This window comes from Calonectris borealis, chromosome 1, assembly GCF_964195595.1.
Source record: "Calonectris borealis chromosome 1, bCalBor7.hap1.2, whole genome shotgun sequence".
NCBI lineage: Eukaryota > Metazoa > Chordata > Aves > Procellariiformes > Procellariidae > Calonectris > Calonectris borealis.
The window spans coordinates 44,994,296-45,016,095 of record NC_134312.1 but is presented as its reverse complement, the minus strand read 5'-3'; the positions used below and the strand labels follow the sequence as shown (position 1 = coordinate 45,016,095).

General features: G+C 36.6%; 1 protein-coding gene across 1 annotated transcript in view; it reads right to left on the bottom strand.

Annotated features, from left to right (window-relative positions):
- Window positions 1-3,093: 3,093 nt before the first annotated feature.
- The window catches only part of PTPRQ (protein tyrosine phosphatase receptor type Q), a 110,278-nt gene continuing 91,571 nt past the window's right edge, over window positions 3,094-21,800 (bottom strand). Inside the window, exons 37-45 of the mRNA XM_075150525.1 lie at window positions 21,356-21,437; window positions 16,154-16,244; window positions 14,860-14,936; window positions 12,239-12,373; window positions 12,001-12,126; window positions 9,652-9,800; window positions 7,713-7,848; window positions 3,908-4,031; window positions 3,094-3,622 (exon numbers count right to left, since the gene is read on the bottom strand). Of these exons, the coding sequence (XP_075006626.1) occupies window positions 3,585-3,622; window positions 3,908-4,031; window positions 7,713-7,848; window positions 9,652-9,800; window positions 12,001-12,126; window positions 12,239-12,373; window positions 14,860-14,936; window positions 16,154-16,244; window positions 21,356-21,437 (958 nt within the window). The 3' untranslated portion in view covers window positions 3,094-3,584. The remainder of the gene's footprint in view (window positions 3,623-3,907; window positions 4,032-7,712; window positions 7,849-9,651; window positions 9,801-12,000; window positions 12,127-12,238; window positions 12,374-14,859; window positions 14,937-16,153; window positions 16,245-21,355; window positions 21,438-21,800) is intronic.

The window sequence follows — 21,800 nt, the reverse complement described above, 5'->3', positions numbered from 1 at the left end:
ACAAAAATTAATTTGGATCTGTCTATTGTTTCTTTATTTCCATGGATAGATAATGATCTTGTGTAATGCTTAATATACATGTAATACATGCACTGAAACTTTTCAAGTTTCATTTTAACTTGCTGTCAAAATATTTTCAGAAAAAATCTCTTCTGCCCACAGACCTCACAGGACATTATGTCCTGAATCTCTGCAAATTCACGTCCATATCTAGGAGGCTTTGTAATTTCTGTATGCAACCAGGAAAGCTCACTGTCGTATTACCTTAGTGTGAAATATGATCGATTCGTTGCTCTTTGCTGCTTTGTCTTAGTAACTGCGTATGAGCGTACTGTGTATTGCAGCAGTACACAGATGGTATTACACAGATTAATACACATCCTTAATCCTTCACATAATGTTATGAAATTAAATTACTGAATAGCTCCATGTATACAGTAAAAGCACAAGTTTGAATGCACAATTATTTTTATCAACTCCTTTAACAGTATAAAAAAAGCACTTAAATTCAACATGAATGTGATGTTCTGCTGTCTTTCTGTTACTTTTGTAAACAGAACAGATCGGTTTTTGAGTAGCCTCTTCTAATGATATCCAACAGAACTGGCTATAAATATATATATAAAGACTGTTTCTTCTATATATGGAGATGTATCAGTCTCTATAGAAATTGGCCAAATAATTTAATACAGTATGGCCTAATTTCAGTACAATTGTAATCATCCTATAGAATTTGTGTATTCTTCTCCAGTTTTTATTAATTCAGTTTATTTAATAGAGTATACTCTTGCTATATTAGTAGTGCCAAGAATCTGTGGAAAATTGATTGGCAAAATTAAAAATGAAAATGGTGTGCAGCTTTATATATATATATTCTTAAAATAGCAATTGGACAAATTCTGCTTGCCTCCAGCTCTCCAGTTCTGTCAGTAGCACCACCATAGGTGTCATTGCATAAGGGAAGGAGGGCTAGAACACCAGACCATGTGGAAATCTTTTCTTCACGACTGAGCAGAGGTCTGGGAGATCTCCTGCTATGTAAATGCTCCCCTATCCCTGTAAATCATTGTCGGGCACATGAGAAGATCAGTGAACTACTGCTGTATTTATACTGAAAACCAGTTCTTGCAGAGAATTGCTCGGAGATATTTCTTTCCCTGACCCTGTATCTTATGAGTTGTGGCCCGTTTGCGCTGAATATTGGCTTTTACCCTAAAGCAATGCAAAATGTGTCAAGGTAGCACATATCAGACTGCTTACATCAAATTGTACAATAAACTACTTGAGTTACTTTTCAATTCTTCACTTTGTCTCTACGGAAGAAAGAGTCACATTTTCTAATCTCTTACTAAGTTGTCAGACAAGCATGCTACTGAATGTAGTTTTTGACCACAGGCAGGTCCCCTGTCAGGAATCTTCATTGTTAAGTATTTTATAAAATAGAAAACACTTAAGCACATTTGGAACTTCTGGAGTTCATCTATAAGTTGCATAAGGCTTCTTAGCTTTTTCCTCCAATCGAAAGAGGAATAGCACACGTACAGATATTCCACCATTGTGGATACAAGATTATAGAAGATTATGACTCTATAACATCAATTTATCACAGTCCTGCACGTACTGCTACCAAGTACAAATACAAATCATGAAAAACATCTGTAAGTCCCTATAAGCAATTTGTCAGAATACTTTAAAGTACATGTATAATAAATGAAGAACACATGTTTCATAGGAATCAAATGAAACTAGAGCTGTACCGAATGCTTTGCCAGAGACTTGAACAGCTGTGAACATCACCTCTCTCTCCCTCTATCCAGCTTTAAAAGGCATTGTTTTCCTTTTAGCTTGACAGGTGATGTTTACAATACCGTCAGTCTTCCTGAAAGAAAGATTGCCCAAAATATCTCTGTAGACCATTTTCCATCTCCTTAAATGCTGTCTTTTCATTCTCATTTTAGATATTTGGCACTTTCTGCTAAATTACAAAGGGTCCTCACTGCACCATCCTTGCCAGCTTTTCAAAAGACATCAAGCACCGTCATTTACTTATGAAAAAATACCAGGTTACGTACTGTATAGTATTTTCTGTCTGGTGGCTACAGTTAAGAGATGAAGAGTTTTGTTCATTTACTGTTCTGTTCAGAGTGTGCGCACACAAACACACCCACACGCATACACCTGTCAAGGTTCTAAAGAGGTTTGTCTGACTTCCCTGAGCTTGATGCCTCAACAAGGCTATGGATTTTTTCTGTCTGAACAGAATATAAGACGGCAACTCCAAAGTCTCTTCGTTATTATGTTTTGCATCTCAGATAATCTTAGTATTATTCAGAATGATACATTTCTTTACACAGAGAAAAACTTAGCAATCAACCCTTCCCCCCAATAATATCAGTTGAATACTGTCGCTTCCATGTAAAACCTGGGCAACAGAGTTTCATTATCTCTCTACAGTCTTCCTACTCTACCAGTTTTTGCTTTGCTTCTCAGGTAAGAGCTTCCTGCTTCTCTCATTCCTGTTTCAGATTTATTTCCGATAATGATAATCAGTGGGAGTGGAAGATGTTTTCTTTTATTAAATCTCCAAATATTAGTTCCCATACTTTTCAGTGTCTACAGTGATTTGCCAAACCTGAGAAAGGAGCAACAACTTTTTTACTTGACAACTCTGGGTTATAAAATATATTGTTATTAAATTTTGAGTAACATTTCAAAATACTGAACAGCGTTACATTCAAGAAATGTGAACGAATTATAAACATTCTATTACTCAAGCCAATCTAACATGCGTTATAATATATAATAAATGTATAGTTTTACTTTGTTTTATCTGCTTTGAAAAGTAGCAGGAATGTAAAATACTTTCTTCAGCACTGAACATGTGCAATCACCATTGTATATTTAAAAAAACAACCCACTGATTATAAGGTAGCTTAAATAGCCCCAAGTGTCCCTGAAGAGCTACTGTGTGCTGTGTAAAAGCTGAATAATCCTCCCCATGTCAGAAGGTGACTCTTCAGCTGTTCAGGATCATGAGCTGATATGCTACCACTCGTAAAAAAAGATTCAAAACACAAGAACATACATTTAGGTAAAGATCACGGTGATGGTATTGGAATTAATCTGCAAGAGCTGACAGCATTGAAACCAATCTAGCAATAATGATTCAAGGAATTGTAGCTTTTACTTAAAACCAAAACACAAAGAACACAGCAAATTCACACCAAAATAAGTTCACCAGGAATATGAAATTTTTACATCGTATTTGGCTCATTTTTCTTTTTTTACAAAGATAACTGGAAAAAAAGAATACGTTCAAACACACTTTAAATACATACTGAATGCAGTATTCATATAACAACAGAAGTGCAGTCTGTGCAAAAGTACTCCAAGTCATTATTGCTCAGTGATCTGAATAAAATATTTTAACATATTTATGAAGGCACATTGATAGAAGAAAAGCTGTTTCAATCATCTGTTTGTTTTAATCATCAAAATAGGGGAATTCACTTTGGCCCCTGTGCTTAGAAAAATATGACTTTGACTTTCAAAATCTGAATATCTTCAATATTTAGTCTTAGTATTTACATGGTAGTTTCTTCCCATTCAAGCTCCACATCACCTACAAAAGAAACAGATACATTGCATTAACCTACCTTGTAAACAAATAGTAACTAATGGCAGATAACTGTTTTGGCTGAATTTAAAAGATCTTGCAGGGAAAAAAGTGGAGATCTTGAGCAATGACTATTACCATGAAGGAGACTAAAGGGCAGCAAAACGCTAGAAAATTAGACTTCTGAAGCCAAAAAATGCATGTGAGAGTATTTGTTTCTACTTCTTAGTCTAGACAAATCAACACACTTGCTATGAAAAAATAATTTGGAGACAATCTGTATCTCCTTACCTTCCATGGCATCCAGAGAGTCCATCTTTTGCAGTGCTGAATAATTTACAAAACATATGGGCTGATTACTTCCCTTGCTTGTCAACAGATCCAATACACATTGATGCAAAAATATATATTGTGCCTGTAAGATGTGAATTTAAAGATGCTTGATTAGAAGAAAAATGTACTTCTAATACCAAAAAACTTTTTATTTTTTTATATAACATTTAGATGTTCTCAAAGTAACTGCAGTTTAACTCATCAATCTCAATACTTCAATGATATCATATATGCCTGATCTGATTTCATTTACGATAAGGCATAATGCCTTAAAGTTTGTCAAAAAATGTTAATTCTTATGCCCAGTAAGATATATGAAATTAGACTAATCATAACTGAGACTAATAGGCTGTTCCACAATTTTCTGTAAAAGTTTCTTCTACAGTGTTTGATTACTTTTTGCCACTAGATTCAGACTGAAGAAACAGAACCACATGAATGTAATATTTAGATAAGAAATTTTTTCTCTTTCTAGCATAGAGAAAACCAGCAGGGTGCACTCAAATGCAAAAGTTCAAGTAAATCTACATGTTCTAGGAGCATGCACTATTGCTAAGTGCAAAAAACCACATTATTTTTAGTGATGCTTCTTAGACTGTAGCATCATTTTTAGAGACTATAATGCAAAGAGTGGGCAACAAAAGTTAATCTGACACTTCCAAGGACATAAAGTAACTCTGGATAATGACTGCTGAAAAGAGAAAAATAAAAAAAAAGGCAATGTAAGAATGAAATAACGAATGAGATAAAAGAATGAAACAAGTAGAAAGAAAATAAATAGATTAAGCATATCTTCACATAAGAGAAGTACTATGTATGTAGATGTAGAAAATGAGCCAGATTACAGTATCACAGATTCGTTTAGGTTGGAAGAGACCTCTTGAGATCACTTAGTGCAACTCCTACTGCTCAAGCTGGGTCAGCGGAAGCACATTGCCCAGGACCATGTCCAGATGGGTTTTGTACGTGTCCACAGACGGAGATGACCAAAATAACTTTATCTTCCTTGACTTTTGCACGGGTACATACATTAGTGTAATTTTTCTGCTCAATAATTGCTATTTTGTTTCAGAACTTCCATCAATTTTCAATTCAAATGTCTCAGATTTATAAGAAAAAATTGTTTACATGGATATGTTTTAGGGTCACAGCTCCGGAGCCATGGGTAATTAAAACAGACTTTCACAGGCCCCTGAAGTACACAGTACCAGTATGCTTTTCAATAGCTTGCTTACTGAAGCAATAACATGGCATTACTTTAAACCAGCCTTTGTACTTGGCAAGATGATAAACTTTAACAGATCCACTGGACAAATACGGATTTCTAGAATGAAGTTTTTAAGTTTCAGTTCAGTTTAGATTGGTTATTCCAATTCAGAAGGCAGACTCTGAACGCTCCATAATCTCTTGCATTCATACAGCTACTTGTGAGCGTGTAGCAATGAAAATCTTTCTGGGTTTGCCAGCGGAGAGTGAAGCAAGATACCTGGGGAGTGTATGTGTGACTAGTTATTTTCCCAGTTAGAATTAATGACATTCTTAATTCTTTGAAAGTCTTTTTTATGGTTGTAGAAAGAATAAAAAAGTTCACTAAAGATTAGGTTATGCACTTTACCTGTAGTCCAAGGGCAGGCCTTGGTAATGTACAGGCCACCAGGCAGGGTACCAGGATACTGAAATTATATCTACATTAGGGAATTGAACGGTGTCTGGGTACATCGCCAGCCGGTGGAACTTGATCATCCAAACTACTTCAAATTGTTTGGACAGGCCCTTGCATAGTTTTGATCCATGTGAACCAGCACTATCTCAAATAATTTCCAGGTGTGTTTCAGGAGTTACTGCAGACTATGGGCCATTCCCTACAGAGAGCTTGGGGAGCCAGCGGTAACTGCAGAGGTGTTTAACTGCACAGATGTGGGCCATTCTGTGCCCACGGGCTACAGTAACAGAGAGTGACTCTGCTGGCAAAAGGAAAACTATTCTGAAGCTATAATCAAGAAAAAACAGGTCTGAGAGCAACCAGTTTTTATTTTACTCACAGATCTTGCAGACAGTTTGACTGAGGGATCTCTAAACTGAGTTCTGGGAAGGAATTGCTCCTCTCTTCATATCTTCTGTGCTGATCACATAAAATCTGAATTATAGACTACTAAAGAGTATTTTATAACAGAACTGTCTGAATAGCTTGATTACTGAATCCGCCATAAAACTTTACAAGATTTGGTTCTCTTTGGGCAAGTTTTAGCGCTGATCTGCATTTCGTAGTCTTGCAAACACGAGCTAGAAATGGCCTGGACAGAGAACAACCTGTCTCAGGATTTTGCAGCTAGTGTATAGATCAATACTTGATCTGTTTGGAAATCAGAACTATGAGACCATCGTCTTCTATTGCATTTTGGCACATCTTTTTCTAGCCTCTGCCAAAATATGCAAATGGAGAGGTACACAAAAATAATACACATTTTTAAAATTTACACTAATCTTATCAAATGTCTTACTGTTTTAAGATTTTATTTTGGGAGGCCTCCCATTAAATTGTCTTCCAGCCTTTGCCTTATTTTCAGATTATTCTATTTCTAGTCAAAAGTGTAAAACAACAACCAAAAAAAGTATTCCCAGAATTCATCATTACAGGAAAGTCCTGGCAATTGTTTAGCTGCATCTAGACTTCAAAAGCAAAAATTGAAAGGTATTGGTAATCAGACAGCACCTTACAAGAAACAGCATGACACAGTATCACTAGAAGGTCTCACAAAATCTTCTGAAGTGCAGTTGCTGAAGAGAGGTTAAACTCTCTTTGTACATTCTGACACACTTTTTGTATATTCTGACATGATACAGAATTGCATTCCTAGTGGAGCAAGTCTCCTTACATTAAAATCAGTTTAAATCCATCAGTCATGTGGAAGTTCATCCTGAAACTGCTCACCCATACTGAGAAGTTGGTAAGTCATGCTGTAGACTCCAAGGCTTCAGGCAGCAGCCTTCGGTTAGATCTGGCCTGCAGGAGGCTCATTCCAGAAGCCTTATGCAAATACAGCTGGATTTCCATTCCACTGGGCATTTAGGATAAGCTTTAAATTCTGCTATTACTCCTTTACATACAGCCAGATCTCCAGATACAGCAGAGGTTTTCCTTACCAGCAGGTCCTCACTAACTTATATCCATACTCAGTAAGTCTGCCAGAAATGCACTTTTTTAGACCCAAACCCCACCATTGCCTTGATTTTGCAAACTCTGAAGACTGTGCTTAATTCTATCCATATGTGTTATTTTATTTGAAGCAATTCAAAAAGAATCAAGGGACCATTAATGAGGTCAAAGGTAAATGAATATTTAAAAGTTTGGAGGACTACGCTACATATACATACACAAAAAAAAATACAGTTAAGTAGTAAATAAAGTAAAATTAAGTAGTGCATGAGCAAATCCATTTTTTATTTAACAACTGTTCTTCACCCCAAACTTGAAATGAACTTTCTCAAAGTCTGAGAAACTATGATTTAGGTTCTAAAGACTAAATATCTCAGCACTCTTTTTAGCACTTGTCAAGTCTTTGCTGGCCAAATATATTTAAATAGATACAAAGCATACATTTGCACAATGCTTGAAATCCAAAGGATTTCAGGATCTGGTAGAAACTGTATTAGGTGGCTGATTGTTCTGAGCTTTCTAGTCTTGTTTTGTAGGAGATCAGATGATCAGATGACTAACTTTTTAACAACAGGAAAACAGAATAGATAAATATATAAATCTTACCAGATTCTGTACCATACACATTCTTTCACTTCTTAACTCAGCTACAAGTCCATAGATATCCACAAAATCATGGTCATTTACATGTTGGGTTAAATGGTCAAGTGCAATGTAAACACCTGTTCTTCCAACACCAGCACTGCAAACATAATACACAAGATAAAGTAAAGTTTTTATGTTAAATTTTTTAGTATAAAATATTTTCTTAGAATATTCTGGTTAAATTAAGTTTATTGTGAAAAAAAAACTTCCGAAAAAATTAAATCTTTTTCAGTATTTACTTGTGTGTGTGTGTGTGTGTGTCTCCTTACTGAATGGGATCAAGTGAAATCTGGATTTGAGCCATGTTCTGATTCTGATTTTACAAGGGGTTGCATTGGACAAATGAGATATAACTAAACCAAACCTGTATAAGTGGAAAAATGACCCTACAGCTTTTCTGTAGAGCTCACTAATTCAAAGAAAAAAAACCACAAGATTTTGTGAAATCATACCTGGATTCTGTGATGCTTTTGGTATTTGAGACAAAACAACATGGGATCTAGCAAAACATTTAAAAGGAAATACTTTTAAAAGGAAGATGCTTGTGCAAGACATGCTGGTAGCTAGTGTTGTTTTATTTCATGGTTTGAAAATGAACAGAGTTTTCTCAAAATCACTATCAGACTTCTCTGCAATTGGTGTAATAAATGCAGGGTATATCAGTTAATGCAGTTAATCAGGAAATGTACAGCAAAACTCTCTTGAACCTGCAAGATCTAATGAGCAGAACTTAATGAATGAGTTTTCTGGATATAAGAACACATAATGCTGCTTTGAAACCATCAGGAATTTGAGCGCAGGTGAAGTACCTGGCCCATGCTGGCCCCTTACATATCTGTGTTGTGAAAAGGGGATAGGATTCATTGCAGAGGGGCCCCAGAGCACGTAAGTGTCCTCAAAACATGAAGACGGTGTAGTTCTCTCCTGTAATAGTCTCTCTGGCCCCTGCAGTAGAGGGTAATGTCAAACTGTCAATGACAACGATACCAAATAAAATGAGGCTTTATCACCCGTTGCGGATGGCACCTGTAGGACAGTGAAGACAAATAAAAAGAACTCCCATGCATGACAAACTGGAAGTTGTCAGTTAGGGAAGAGATTTGTGGCACCGAACCCACATATTTCCAGACTCACATTGAGTGAGAATGAGGCAAAGAATCAATCGCAGACCTCTGAGTTCAGATCACCATTTTGGTGGGTGCCCACTCATTCGGTGGGAACACTGACCTGCATATAAAATGCAGACACACTCACCGCCTTCCTGAAGACTTAGCCTTCCCCACACTTCAGCTTTGAAATAGCAGTTTAAGGGTGTTGAGTATGAAATCAATGGGAACTATGACAGCTGAACACCTCTAACCATCAGACCATTTATTGAAGAGACTAAATATAGATTTTAGCTGTTTACAGGCATCCAAGCTTGCAATCTGGCATATGCAAACCCTTATTCCTATTTGTCATTCTCTGTTGCTCCCAAATAGTTTCTTCCTCTTGATATGTGACATGTACATTTTAAATACTATTTTTAATACTTATTACTTAAGAAGAGCTATAATTATAATAGAAGTAATTAAAACCAACATGTCAGTTGCTATTCTTCTTCTTATGATAAAGAGGAAGATTGAGATAAATCCAGCAGTACCTTCTGGTAATTGTTGAGGTAACTATTTCACTGACATCACCTCGATAGGATTTCCAAGAATGGAAGAACAGACACACGTTAGCATTTTACCTCCTAGAAAGGACTATGGAGCACTGCTAGAGAAACCTTCACTGCTGTCCATACTAGAACCATACTTGTGCACTCAGTTTTCATTGTTCTTTTTCTGGCAATTCCCTGAGCATTAATATGCACTTGAAATTATAGGATATTAAATAATGATTTGGTGAATACGCTTACCTGCAGTGAACCACCATCGGTGTATTATCATGTGCTCGACTTGCACGGATAAGTTTTACAAAATGGATAATTGCTGCAGTAGTTTCAGGGACTCCATGTTCCGGCCAAGAAGTAAAGTTACACTGCCGCACCATCATGCAGTCTCCATGCTGAAAAATATAAAATAAGGCCGTTTTTGCAGAAGAAATGTGACAGAAGATCCAGTAAGCTACATGTAAACTTCTCAGCAATTTCATGTAAAAAAGAAAGGCAGAATAGCATAATAATTATAAGATGTAGTTGTGCCAAGGGATAATTTGTTGTGCACAGATTTTATGGCAGGTTTTTTGAGAGAGATGGCATCAAGTCCATCTTTCAGGAAGTATTAATGACTTCAGCAGTCACTCTCCATTTGACTTCAGTCACCATATCAATGTAATTTGTAGATTACAGGTTGAAGTTTCTATAGCTCATTTAGAAGTTTAGTGAACTGGGCTGACAAATTTATTTAGAGGAAAGACTGGTCTAATGTAGTCAAGAAAAACACACATGCTGGTAAACACAAATATATTTCCAAGTATTTGATGCCCTCTCAATCAGAGCAGCAGCAATAGTAACTCAAAGAAAAGAGCTGTTTATGATTTGATATCTAAATTAACTATGAAGGACATAAGAGTAAAAGCACAGGATCATACCAAAGGCCCGTCTAGACCAATATCCTGTTTCCAACAGTAGTCAAGGAAAAATCTTAGGGAAAATTATAAAACGTGACAACAATGTATCTATAGTTCCGCAGAATACCCTTTCCATTCTTAATAGTTTGTTACTTATGAACTGCCTCGGTCAGAGATGGTATCTTGAAATTTAATAGTACGTGTCAGAATTTTCTCCTACTAATTTCTCCAGATTTTATGAAGCCCTGTAAGTTTTTAGCATTCACAATATCTTGCAGCAAGGAGTACCACAGTTTAATCAACTGTTGTGAAATGAACCAGTTCCTTTTTTTTAATTTATTTTGAACCACCACTTGCTCTTTTCATATTGCAAGAAACACTGAACGACTGTGAACAATTATGTGTAGCAACTACTTTGGGTCTATATTTTTAAAATTGATCAACATAAAACCAAAAGAGAAGTGACTTTGGATGCAATATGGCAATAATTGTGAATGATTTCCCTCACATGTGCTTTTTACCTTCACTGGAAGATCATCAAGAATCCATCCATTTGTGAATGGAAGATGAAGTACAATCTTAAAGCCAGCAATATGGCACACTTAATGACATGCTTATAAAGGACATAGCTCCTTGGGCAGGATAGTTCAGCAATAGTAAATGGATCACTTAGTCAATTCGGGTCTTGTTTTCTTTTCTTTTCGGCCTTGCCCTGGTTAACACAGGTTAAAAATGCTGGCATGCATTTTTAGTCTAAATAGTCCCGTTTTCAGTCTTGTTTACTCTATGTCTTATTTCAGCTGAAAAAAGTTTTTCTTCTCTCACTCATTTTAAAATGTTGAATTGTCCTGTACTATGTGCACAACATATCCTTATGGGGTGACCACTGAAATAATCCCCTAACTGCTGTGTTCCTTTTGTCACATGCACATGCCACAGGATGGTAATGCACATATTTGGGTAGTCGAGTTCAGGTCCTAGGATCTGGCTGCACTGCATACAACCCAGGTTAGTGTTGGGAGTGCAAAAGAAGGCTGACTTCATCTTGGGTCATTATGCCCAGGTTGCTTTCTGAGCCCACCTGCTGGTCTGACTTAACGCTGGGTGCTAGTTTTTCCAAAGAGTGGAAACTATAGTTGTGGATCATGACAAAGATGAACATCTATGCTCTACCTCCCACCCCCCTTCCCAGCACAAAGAGTGGGAGTAATACTGATGATTCTCATTTATATTGGGTGAATCTCCTGGGGGTGGAGGCTAATACAACTGGTGGTACAACGAAAAACAGCTGCGCTGCACCAGAGAATCTTGCCCTTTAATCTGAGAGGGATACATTCAAAGGGATTTGTCTGATACCAGAATGGTTAGGATTACTCCTTTCTAGAAGAGACAACTGAGGTGTCCAAATAGAAACTTCAACTCCCACCAGACCAGAGGTTCAGTAACCTTGATAGGCCCTTCATAGCATGTCAGCCACATATCTGAGCTCTTTGTGACAGAAACTGGAGAAAATTTTCACGGGAAAAAAAAACCACAGGAATGAAAACAAAATGCAGGAAAACCAGGCGGTACAGTGAATATGCATTAAAAGAGTAAAAGAATAATACTGAAGGGTAGTTGGGTGGGATGGAGCACATCTGATGTTTTTTGAGGTGTTGGATGGGTTTTATTAAATCAGCTTCCAGTTCTGGCTTACCCTTTCAATTTTTAGATCTCGGATGGTCCAGTCTATTTGAATATCTTCCATCAATTTAGTAATCACTATATCCCCAAACACAGTAACTGGTTTATTATCTTCTGGCCAGTACTGATGACATCTTATCTGCAGGGAGATGATTACTAATTAACAATGATCATATTATAATCTTGACAGAAACTACATACAGAATTTCCAATTATATCAAATGCTGCTAATAGGTACGCTGGTAACTTACCCGTCCTTTTTCAAAACATTGTGTAAGCATTACAAGTGTTTTTGCTCTCGTCTCCCACACCATTCTCCAGAAATCACCCACTGTTCCTGGTAATGGTCCCTGAGTTGCAATAAACTCATTTGGACATAAATAACCCTAAGAAAAAGAAAATATTTAATACATAATGGTTGGCAAAGGAAAAAAAAGTTTACATGTGACTCATAGTTGTGCCTGTAGCTATCATGCCTAAGGCGAGAACCTTGACAGACATACTAAACGAATTGGCACAGGCCTGGCTAATCATTGCATGGCAGATGGCCTTGGAAACCTAAGGAAGTAATGGCATTTTTTCCACCATGCAGATCAGTTATGAACCAATGCTCTAATAAAGTTTGGGAAATGCCATCCTAATAGATATGCATTTAGCAGAGAAATTACAGAGACATCAGGTCAGTAATTCCCATTTAAAAATATCTAAGCCTTCATATTAGCCTTACTGCAGATCCAGCCAGAGGCCACCAAGAACTGTGTTAGGAAGTGGCCAACAAAGTAGAATTAAATAGTGCTAAGGAGCAGTGGAGCCAGGGAAGCAACTAAGGAGTGGTCTGACAGCTAGTGCAAGCTGCACACCACACTGATGACCTTGTCCTTCCAGGGATCATCAGGGATCTGCTGTAACTTAGAGACGGAGCTTACTCAAACAAATGATCTCTGATAAAAAAGATCTTTGAGAAACCTACTGTAGGGGTTGACTTTTATTATAGTGTTGGCTTCTGCTGTTTAGTTCATTTATAAATTGATGTAAAACTTGGGGAGAAGGAAGTTTGTTGAAAAAAATCTGTGTAAATGCTGTAAGTGCATGAGCTTTCATGGATCTGTTTCCTCAGAGAAACTAAGCGTACCCTACAGGAAGTCTTAGGTACTACAGAAAGTCTAAAATAACAACAGTAGCAATAATAGCAATAAATTTATGCGGTAGAGCTAGCAGTCTATAATATCACAGAGTTCTGCTTATTGCTCAAAACAACTGACACAGTGGTTTACAGCACCACCGAAGCTCCTTGTTGGAATTATAGCCCTATAATTCACAGCTGCCTGTTACTTATTCCATCTATAATATACAGAACAGGTGGCAGTGAGAAACTATGTTAATCCTCCCTAGTTTAAGAGTGAGGTGAGAAACTATAATTCAGGGATGCAAAGCTCACAGTTCAGTTACTGACTTTTTCTTGTTTAACCAATGAAAATAGAAGTAGCAGCCAAGTTCCCATTTGTTAAAACTATATACAAGACCTCTTTCCCTCTCTTTATATGTATGCATATGTATATACACCACCTAGATAAATAGGTATGTAAATACACACACACACATATACTGTATATTTACAGCTATATGCACTTATATATTTACACATCCACAAATATGGTAAGTGAGAGCATATAAAAGGCAAAGCTTTAGCCCTAGCAATGGTAACATTACAGTTGTCTATTCACTGATGAACGGTGACCTAAAGTGCCTGTATGCACAAAGACACGCAAAATCTCAGCAGGGAACACTCTCTGCAGTTGGCTTTTGCTGCAGCTTTTTGGAAGTTGCTGTTAGTGTTCCCTGCCTAAGCCTTGGCATGTCAGTGAGTGACAGGAAGGGTAACGACCAGGCCATGCTCCAAGCTGTCTGGTCTCCTTCTCAGGGGTTCTGTGTACAGTCCCAGCGTCAAGTAACGTGGCATGGCTCTTCCTATCTGCTAACTGTCAGAACTAGGACATTCCATATAAAGGGAATAAGTAGCTTTTGCTAATGAGAGAGGAAGATGCTCTCAGCTCTATTGCTTATTCTCTGTGGAGGTCTCTTAGTTACCTGGAAATAACTATTTCTACTTGCCATTGTGTCATCTGTTTAGACTATAATCTGCATGTCTTGCTCTGTGTTTGAATAGTGCTTAGGGCAAATCAAGTCTTGACCTCATGTGAGACTACCAGCCACTGCTACAACTAATTAAATGCACAATTATAAGTCACGCTTCGAGCTTCAACAGGACAAAAAAGACATAAAAATATAGATGAAGAATTTACTAAGAACACAATTAGAAAATGGAAAGTCCAGGAAGAAAGCTGAGGATGAGAAATATAATATTAGTTTCTTCTTCAAGAAGACTATTTGCATTTTCCTCCATCATAACTTTCACAAAATAATAAGGGACGTACTAATCCCGCTCACAAAAATTATTAGCCATTTCTATGAAACTTTTCAGTTCAGTTATCTTTACATTGTCCTGTTCATATACAATAGCTCCAACTCCTGAACCAAGAGACCAAACAACGCCTGTCTAAACAATTGACCTCAGTGGGAGTTTCACTATTGTCTTTAATGATAATGGTATGAGACAATTTATAGAAAGTAATTTGCCAGACACAGTTTTGATTATTACTGAAAATCATTGCTTAGCAATGAAAATGGGTTAATTTATACTTTTAACTAGTCATGTTCAATACCATAGGAGTCACTTAAACAATGCTGTGGCAACAGTAGCTGTAGTGAATGAAAGAAGAATTAGAGTTCTGTTCTTCTTGCAAGTTATTTTTTGACTCTCTCTTCTACCAGAAAACAAATATAGTAAAAATGTGAGAGACTTTCTACTTACAGATACGTAGCTGGCATTAATGTAGTCAGATCCAGGAATACCAGCATCAGGCATCAGCTTTACTCTGTTATTATTATCTATCATGGAAATGAAGTCTAGTTAAGGAAAAAATTTGTTCAAAAAACCATAGACGCATGTAACAAGTGTTCCTGGAGTGCTAAGAAATAAAAAATACTGTTATTATTGCTAATCTGACAATATTTGACATAGTAGAACACTAATTACAAAGGGAACTTAACCTGTACGGTCATCCTTTAATGTTCCAGACATATTTTAAAATAATACTATTTAATTAAAATGGTGAACGTGCCAAAACCTCCAATTTGATGTATGTATGGCTACTCTGCCTAAAGGCAGCTCATGTACTTTAAGCCATGACCCCAATTTGGGCCCATGGTGTGTATGCAGAAATGACAAAAACCAGGAAAGATGTCATATGTGAATAAGTAAATGCTGAAACCAAACATTCCAAATTTTGATGTTTGGCCCTCAACTTAGTAAAAAAAAATTAGAATACAAAGTTAAAGATTTATGAAACTCATCTGTTTATATTTCATTCTGTGTCATGAATTTCAATTTTTAGTGACTGTAACTTAGAGTATGTCTTGAACAAGGCAGTAGATAGCAGGAACAGCTGCTCTGAAAAGTTAATAGCACAGAATGTAGCATTATTAACCTAGGAATGCCATGCTCCCCATCTCACATCACAGCTAATGCCTAAAATAATAATGACATTTCTTGTCTTATTAACTGAAAAATGAAGTAGTGTTGAGTACAGAGAGACAGACTCCTGTCTCCTGTGATAAAATCTAGCCTTGGCTTATAAGTTATCATACAGTCACTCTGATCTTCTGTGGAACCTTTGCAGCACATGTACACTTATCCACAAGAAAGCATATCCGGGCTCCTGAGGTAGCTGAATGCACAAACATGTGGATTTTATATGTTTAAAAAAATTACTTCTCACAAAAGGGAAAAAAACCAAGGAAGAATGTTAAAGAGTTTGCTACATGGCTTGAATTACAAAGCTAAGAAACTATTGAGGCTACAGTTTCTTGCACCTGCATATTAAAGCTTGTGAGAGCAAGTTGAAAGCTACTTGCAAATAAAACTGTCTTTAAAAAAACACAATGAAAAGACAGATTACTTGACAGAAAATTATTTCATAATGTGGACATGATTGTTCTGCCATTTCAAAGACAGATCAAACAAAAATACAGTTGCATTCCAAATATATGCTGCACTATCGAAGGTAGAGACCAAAACGGAGGAGTTGATCAGTAAACACACATACATGGCTTTATGTTTGGGAAACGATTTTTAGACCTGTTCCAAGGCAGATCAGCATCAGTTGAAGCAAGGTCTTCAAGAAACTTGGGAAGTTCCTGTAGAGGAATAAATGTTTGTTGGCAAACCTTTGCATTTCACCTTCAGTGAATATAAAAAATGACACAATCACTCCAGTAAGAGGAAGAATTCTTTAGTTCCGCAGCAGAGTGCATTTCTAAGAACAGCTGGAAGCATTACAGAGCATTCCACCTCATTGTCAACCGAAGTTACACCAGCAACATTAGATGCAGCGCTGCAGATAATGCTGTCAAGTTGAACAATTAAAGCTTACATGAACTTTCACCTATACAAGTCTGGATAAAGTCAGCCTATCACCTTTTCTGCCTTTTCATGAAGTCACATGCTTGGTTACCATGCCCTCCTGACTCAGCCTTATTCTTGAATAATGCCTTTTCCTGACTCCTGTAGCTTGGGAGAGTTCTTGCCACAGCATGAGAATTGATGAGAATTTAATTAAGTTGAGACAACTGGCAACTAGCTGTTTGTGAAAGGGGTGGGAAGAGTTATTTTGGGTTGTACTGCAGTTTCATAACTGGTCATTAGTTCTATTACTGAAGGGCAGAGATGGATACATCATTCATATTGAGGAACTTATTTGATGGGGGTGTTTGTGTACACAAACAGGTATAATTTCCAAAGTTGAGTGAAAGAGTGGAGACAACTTTGTAATTTGTTAATGGAGAAAATGTATTAATATGTGATGATCTCATAGCGGTGATATGAGAATAGAAAACTCTTAGAAAAGCCAGAATTCAGCCAGAATTTCTAAGTTAATAACTACATTAACTGTAATAGATTTTCCCTTTGTTTGACAAATGTTATATGCAAGTCTATTTCAACATCTAGCTAAGATACAGAGAGATATACCTATTGCTTTGAATGAGTACAATACAAAATTTTGCCGCCTGTGCTGAGTAATCCCTTCAAATTTGTCTTTTAATATTAACAGTTACTCTCTACATGGGCTAATTCCAAAAGTGGGGCAGATAGCCTTACTCCCAGATTTCAATGTTAATTATTTTCAAGTGCTCTTTTGCCCAGGTATTTGAGACAGTTGTCTTCTATAAATAAAATCTAATGGGCAACTACTAGCAAATTAATAAATAAATAAATGAAAGAGGTAATGAAAAATGGAAAAAGCAGGAGTGTTTTTTATTCCAGTGTTTTTCTTTCATTGCTAATTCAAATATTTTGTCAGCCTTATTTGATGGGTTCAGATATTAAGAATAATTTAACATAAGCATTAGCAAAATGGGATAATTTAAAAACTGATATAATAAACCAAGTCAGTAATTCATCTAATCTGGCATCCTATTTTGTACAACGGATAATGTCTGACAAATAAAAGAGAGCTCAAAACCCTTGAACTGTATTATATGCAATATTATCCCACAAGAAATTTGTTTCTTTCACCATCTGACAAAAATTCTATGGCCTGAAGTATGAGGACTACTTCACTTCTATAATTATATCCTCAATAATATAACTGCAGGTGCTTCCGAACAGGAGGGGAAAGATGGTTTCACAATGAAAGCAAAGGACTTTCAGACAAGGGACCTGACTTCTCTTCCTCTCTCTGACACATATTTCCTTGGGGAAAGAATTAGGGGAAGAATTGCAGAGAACAACTAGATGCTCATCTCCCTTTGAAAATTAATAAGGGACTAGATCCCATCCATGTCCTTCAAAATCTCTCTAAACATCTATATTTCCTGGGGATGAAAAGTCTATGATTATGCCTCTTCTAAAAAGAAAGTTTCTGACTTAAAATCACCTTATAAAGAATGGCTGACTTTACATTTATATCTGTATGTTAAGGAATTAAAAAACATGGTTAACAGACATGAAGTAAATACAAAACTTAATGAAGGACTGTAACATACTGTAGAAAAATATCTTTAAAGGCACTCATTATTTTAAAATCTTGTCTTTGAATCAACCTCTGCCATACTCAAGGCACATTTCTTCTTTTACCTATTCAGTTGCCTCTGCCTTTTGTCTCAGTCATCCCTTAGAGGAGTAAAGCCCCAATCCTATAACTGAACCTAGAGAAAGACCCCTGTTCTCAGACGTAGAGTGTTGTGCATTCCTGTCAGGATTTGGTAAGAACAGTAAAACACAGCTAAGGGTGGTGATGTTAAAATTCCTCTCATTCAGAAAGCTGAAACTCTCCCACAAAATTTCTGTCACTGAATTTTGCATGAACGAAGAACATGCCTATGGCATTTTGCAGGTGTTATGGGCCATGGGATCCCACATCATGTGCACGTCATGTGAACTATAACTTGCCTCATTTGCCTCACTCCTCTGAGTCTTAGCTTGCCAGTTAACTAGTATAGAAGTAGCACTGTTGTACAGTACTTTGTAGTAGAGAGGAAATAGAGAGGCAGACTGTTATTTTTGTAATGATGCTTCCGTATCTGAACAAGTGCTCAAAAGCCTCATACCAATTCTCTGCATTAGTATGGATTTCAGTCTAAATTATTGTTTTCAGAACTGGGGAAAGACTATTTGGATTCCCAGATTCAATAACAACTTGTCACAGAAACCATATTTCTTTGTTGACTCATAAAACCTTGAAATAATTAATTTGCACTTTGTTTTCTGTAGTACTTTTATGGTACTGTGGTGACATTCTGAGGTATTTCACTTTTTTATTCATGAACAGAACTTATTGTAAAACGCTTATAGAAGTTTTTCTGTTTCGGTAATTTGCCAGTTACTAGGAAAATTTGATTTCCCAAAGGTCTTGAGAGATACATGAATCATCCGGAAAGCTGGAAGTTTGAATACCAGCTAGGTAGTGCCCACCATCAGCTACTGTGGCTCCCTATGGTTTCTTTAAACTTGGCTTTTCTGACAAGACATGGATCGAGATCCATTCCGAGGTCCAGATTCTCTTCGCATTACGTTTACACACAGGCCATGTTCATGTGTGGACTGAGATTGAACCCTGGCGATCTCCAGGCACAGCAGCTTGGTCAATCCAGCAAATTAGATGAGATCAGGAATGTCCCTGGATTCCAAGACTAAGTGAAATGGAAAGAGCCACATTTATGCTAGAAAACTCCAAAACAGGTTTATTGTCTACAAACTGCATATTGTAAATGATCCCTGGACTACTTTACCTACTAAAACATATCTTGGAATTGTCCAGGAAGACTGCTAGCTGAAACAGTCCAAATTCAAGTCAGGGAATATACTAACAGTTTATTAGTGTAAATTTTCATATTCTTACGTCCAGTTCCTGATATACTTGAATTTACTAGTACAGAGACGGCCACAGAGCCCAAGCAAGCTCAGCACCATGCTTTTAGTTATGTGCTTCAGATATAATGGTCCATGGGTTTATATCTTGAGCTCATCTCTCCCACACACATTGTAGGAGCCTTGGGTCATTTATGTGAAACTCAAATGATGAATGTGGATAGAAACAATGCAGGTCACGAGGTCTGCTTGTTTGTTGTGTGCATTGCCTCTTTCTGTGCATTGTCATTTCTGATATCATTTCAAGTGCATTGTCAATCCTATTATACATCTGATAAGACAGGTGCTACAGATACTATAGATATACTCTTAATCAGGGACTGGACCTACCCTGCAATTCTGCCTGCCCTTGGACAAGTCATCTGGGAAAATATCACTACAGTCTGGAACATGGAAGCTGAAGCTCAGAGAGAAAAAAAATGGAAGCCCAAATGACATATAAACCTGTTGATTATAAGTTGACTATGTAATTTAGTTGAATGAGGCCTCAGCTACTTGTATTTTTCTAAATTTGAAATGGATTGCCAAGATTTTGATTTGATAAAACACTACTGTTTAAGTTTTAAGGCATTATGATGCTGTAAGGCTTACCCTATGTGGGTCACACCTAAAGAAAGTAATACTAGAAACTTTCCAGTGATGAATGTTAATATGTGAAAATGTTATTGCTAGTAAAACTTTTCATCTGTTCAGTCATGCATAATATAACTATAATCACTCTTGTTCAAGTGAAATAACACTTCTACTCTTGGAAGAAAAGTTCTCCTTACTTTATTGCTCAGAGAATTTTATGGTGCTTTTTATTATTAAATCCAGACCAATTTTACCTAAGGAGCATAACAAAAAAGCTGTAGGAAATACCATTAATCTTTTCACACTTTTGTTGGTTTTCCCTCAGAGACTGAAATATTATAATCTAGCAGAAGAAAAGCCAATTGTTGAGTCTTCATTTTTGTTAATCCAACTGGTAAGCAATTCATGGTAAATCTATAAATCCAAAATAATAAAGTCACTGGAGACTGACAAATTATTTTTGTGCGGGGAAATGACTGTATCTGTTAAAAATGATGATGACAAAGATTCTGAAATAACAAGAAGAGAAGATATTGTTGAGAAAAAAAAATATGATAGCCGTAAAAATGTTACTTTATGAAAATAGTGAAAACTTTGAGATTTAAATTTGAAAGTATATATGCATTATATGTAATGTATATTTTGAAAGCTGGTCTCTTTTCAGAAAGAAAGACAGGCTTGCCGAGTTCATCTACTCGCATAAGGAGACGGAGGCTATTCACATGGAGGCTATTCTCAAGAGCATGACAAGTATGACCTATTATTTGTAAAGGAGCAAAAACCAAAGTACCATGCACAAACTTTTTACTTTCTGCGCTGAAACCTATGAAAGAAAACCATTTCTGAGTTCCATGGCAGTATGACTGGGGCCTGAACATTTCACAGAATAAATGTCGGCTGTGTTTTTGGGGTCATCATCACTAAGGAAAATGAATTTATTTAAAGCAGTTAAATATACCTGTATATATGTTAGAAAACTATTTCTAAATAAACTGTTCCCAGGTAAACTACATATGCATTGCTACATATGTAAAAGCATAAATATTATGGTGTTCTCACAAAGATTGGAGTCTAAAGAAGATCATCTTTTGCTGACGCTTAGGTGAATAATTCCGATCAGGTTGCAGTGTAGACTGCAGAATCCAAATCAGTGTAATATTACTTTCTAAACAATCAACCTGGTAATTGGGTATTGATTATCAAGGCCACAGTCCTTCACGGCCTTGCCTGCTTAAAATGGACATGAAATGTGACACATGAAACGACTGAAGGTCTTGCGATGTTGTGACAACTGCTAGCAACATACCGAAAATTCTTCCTGAAACTTTAGGTTGTTGTTTGTGCAAAGCTCTTCAACATGTTGTAGGAAGGATTTCTTGCTTATTGGCCTGAAAGTAATGACAGAAGAATTAGAAACCTATAGGGAATTTCTCTGTCATTCTTTTTATTCTTATTTAACTGCAGTTTATTAATAATGTTTTTCAGTTCAATAGAAACTGATACTTACAGACAGAAAAATTATAAATTGCTTACAGCATGCTTATCTAGTTTGTTTTCAGTCACTTAAAATAGAAGCATTTTCTATTGTTCCCCCTCACCAAATTTTTAATGTTGCTAATGTTAACAGTACTGTCGGGAAGGATTGTTTTTACAGGTAACAGCATTCCAAGGTGAAGTTTTGACATTAATGGAAATTTGTGAAGTTATCATTGCATTCTAAAGTACCTAATACTTCTTTGTTGCACAGAAAA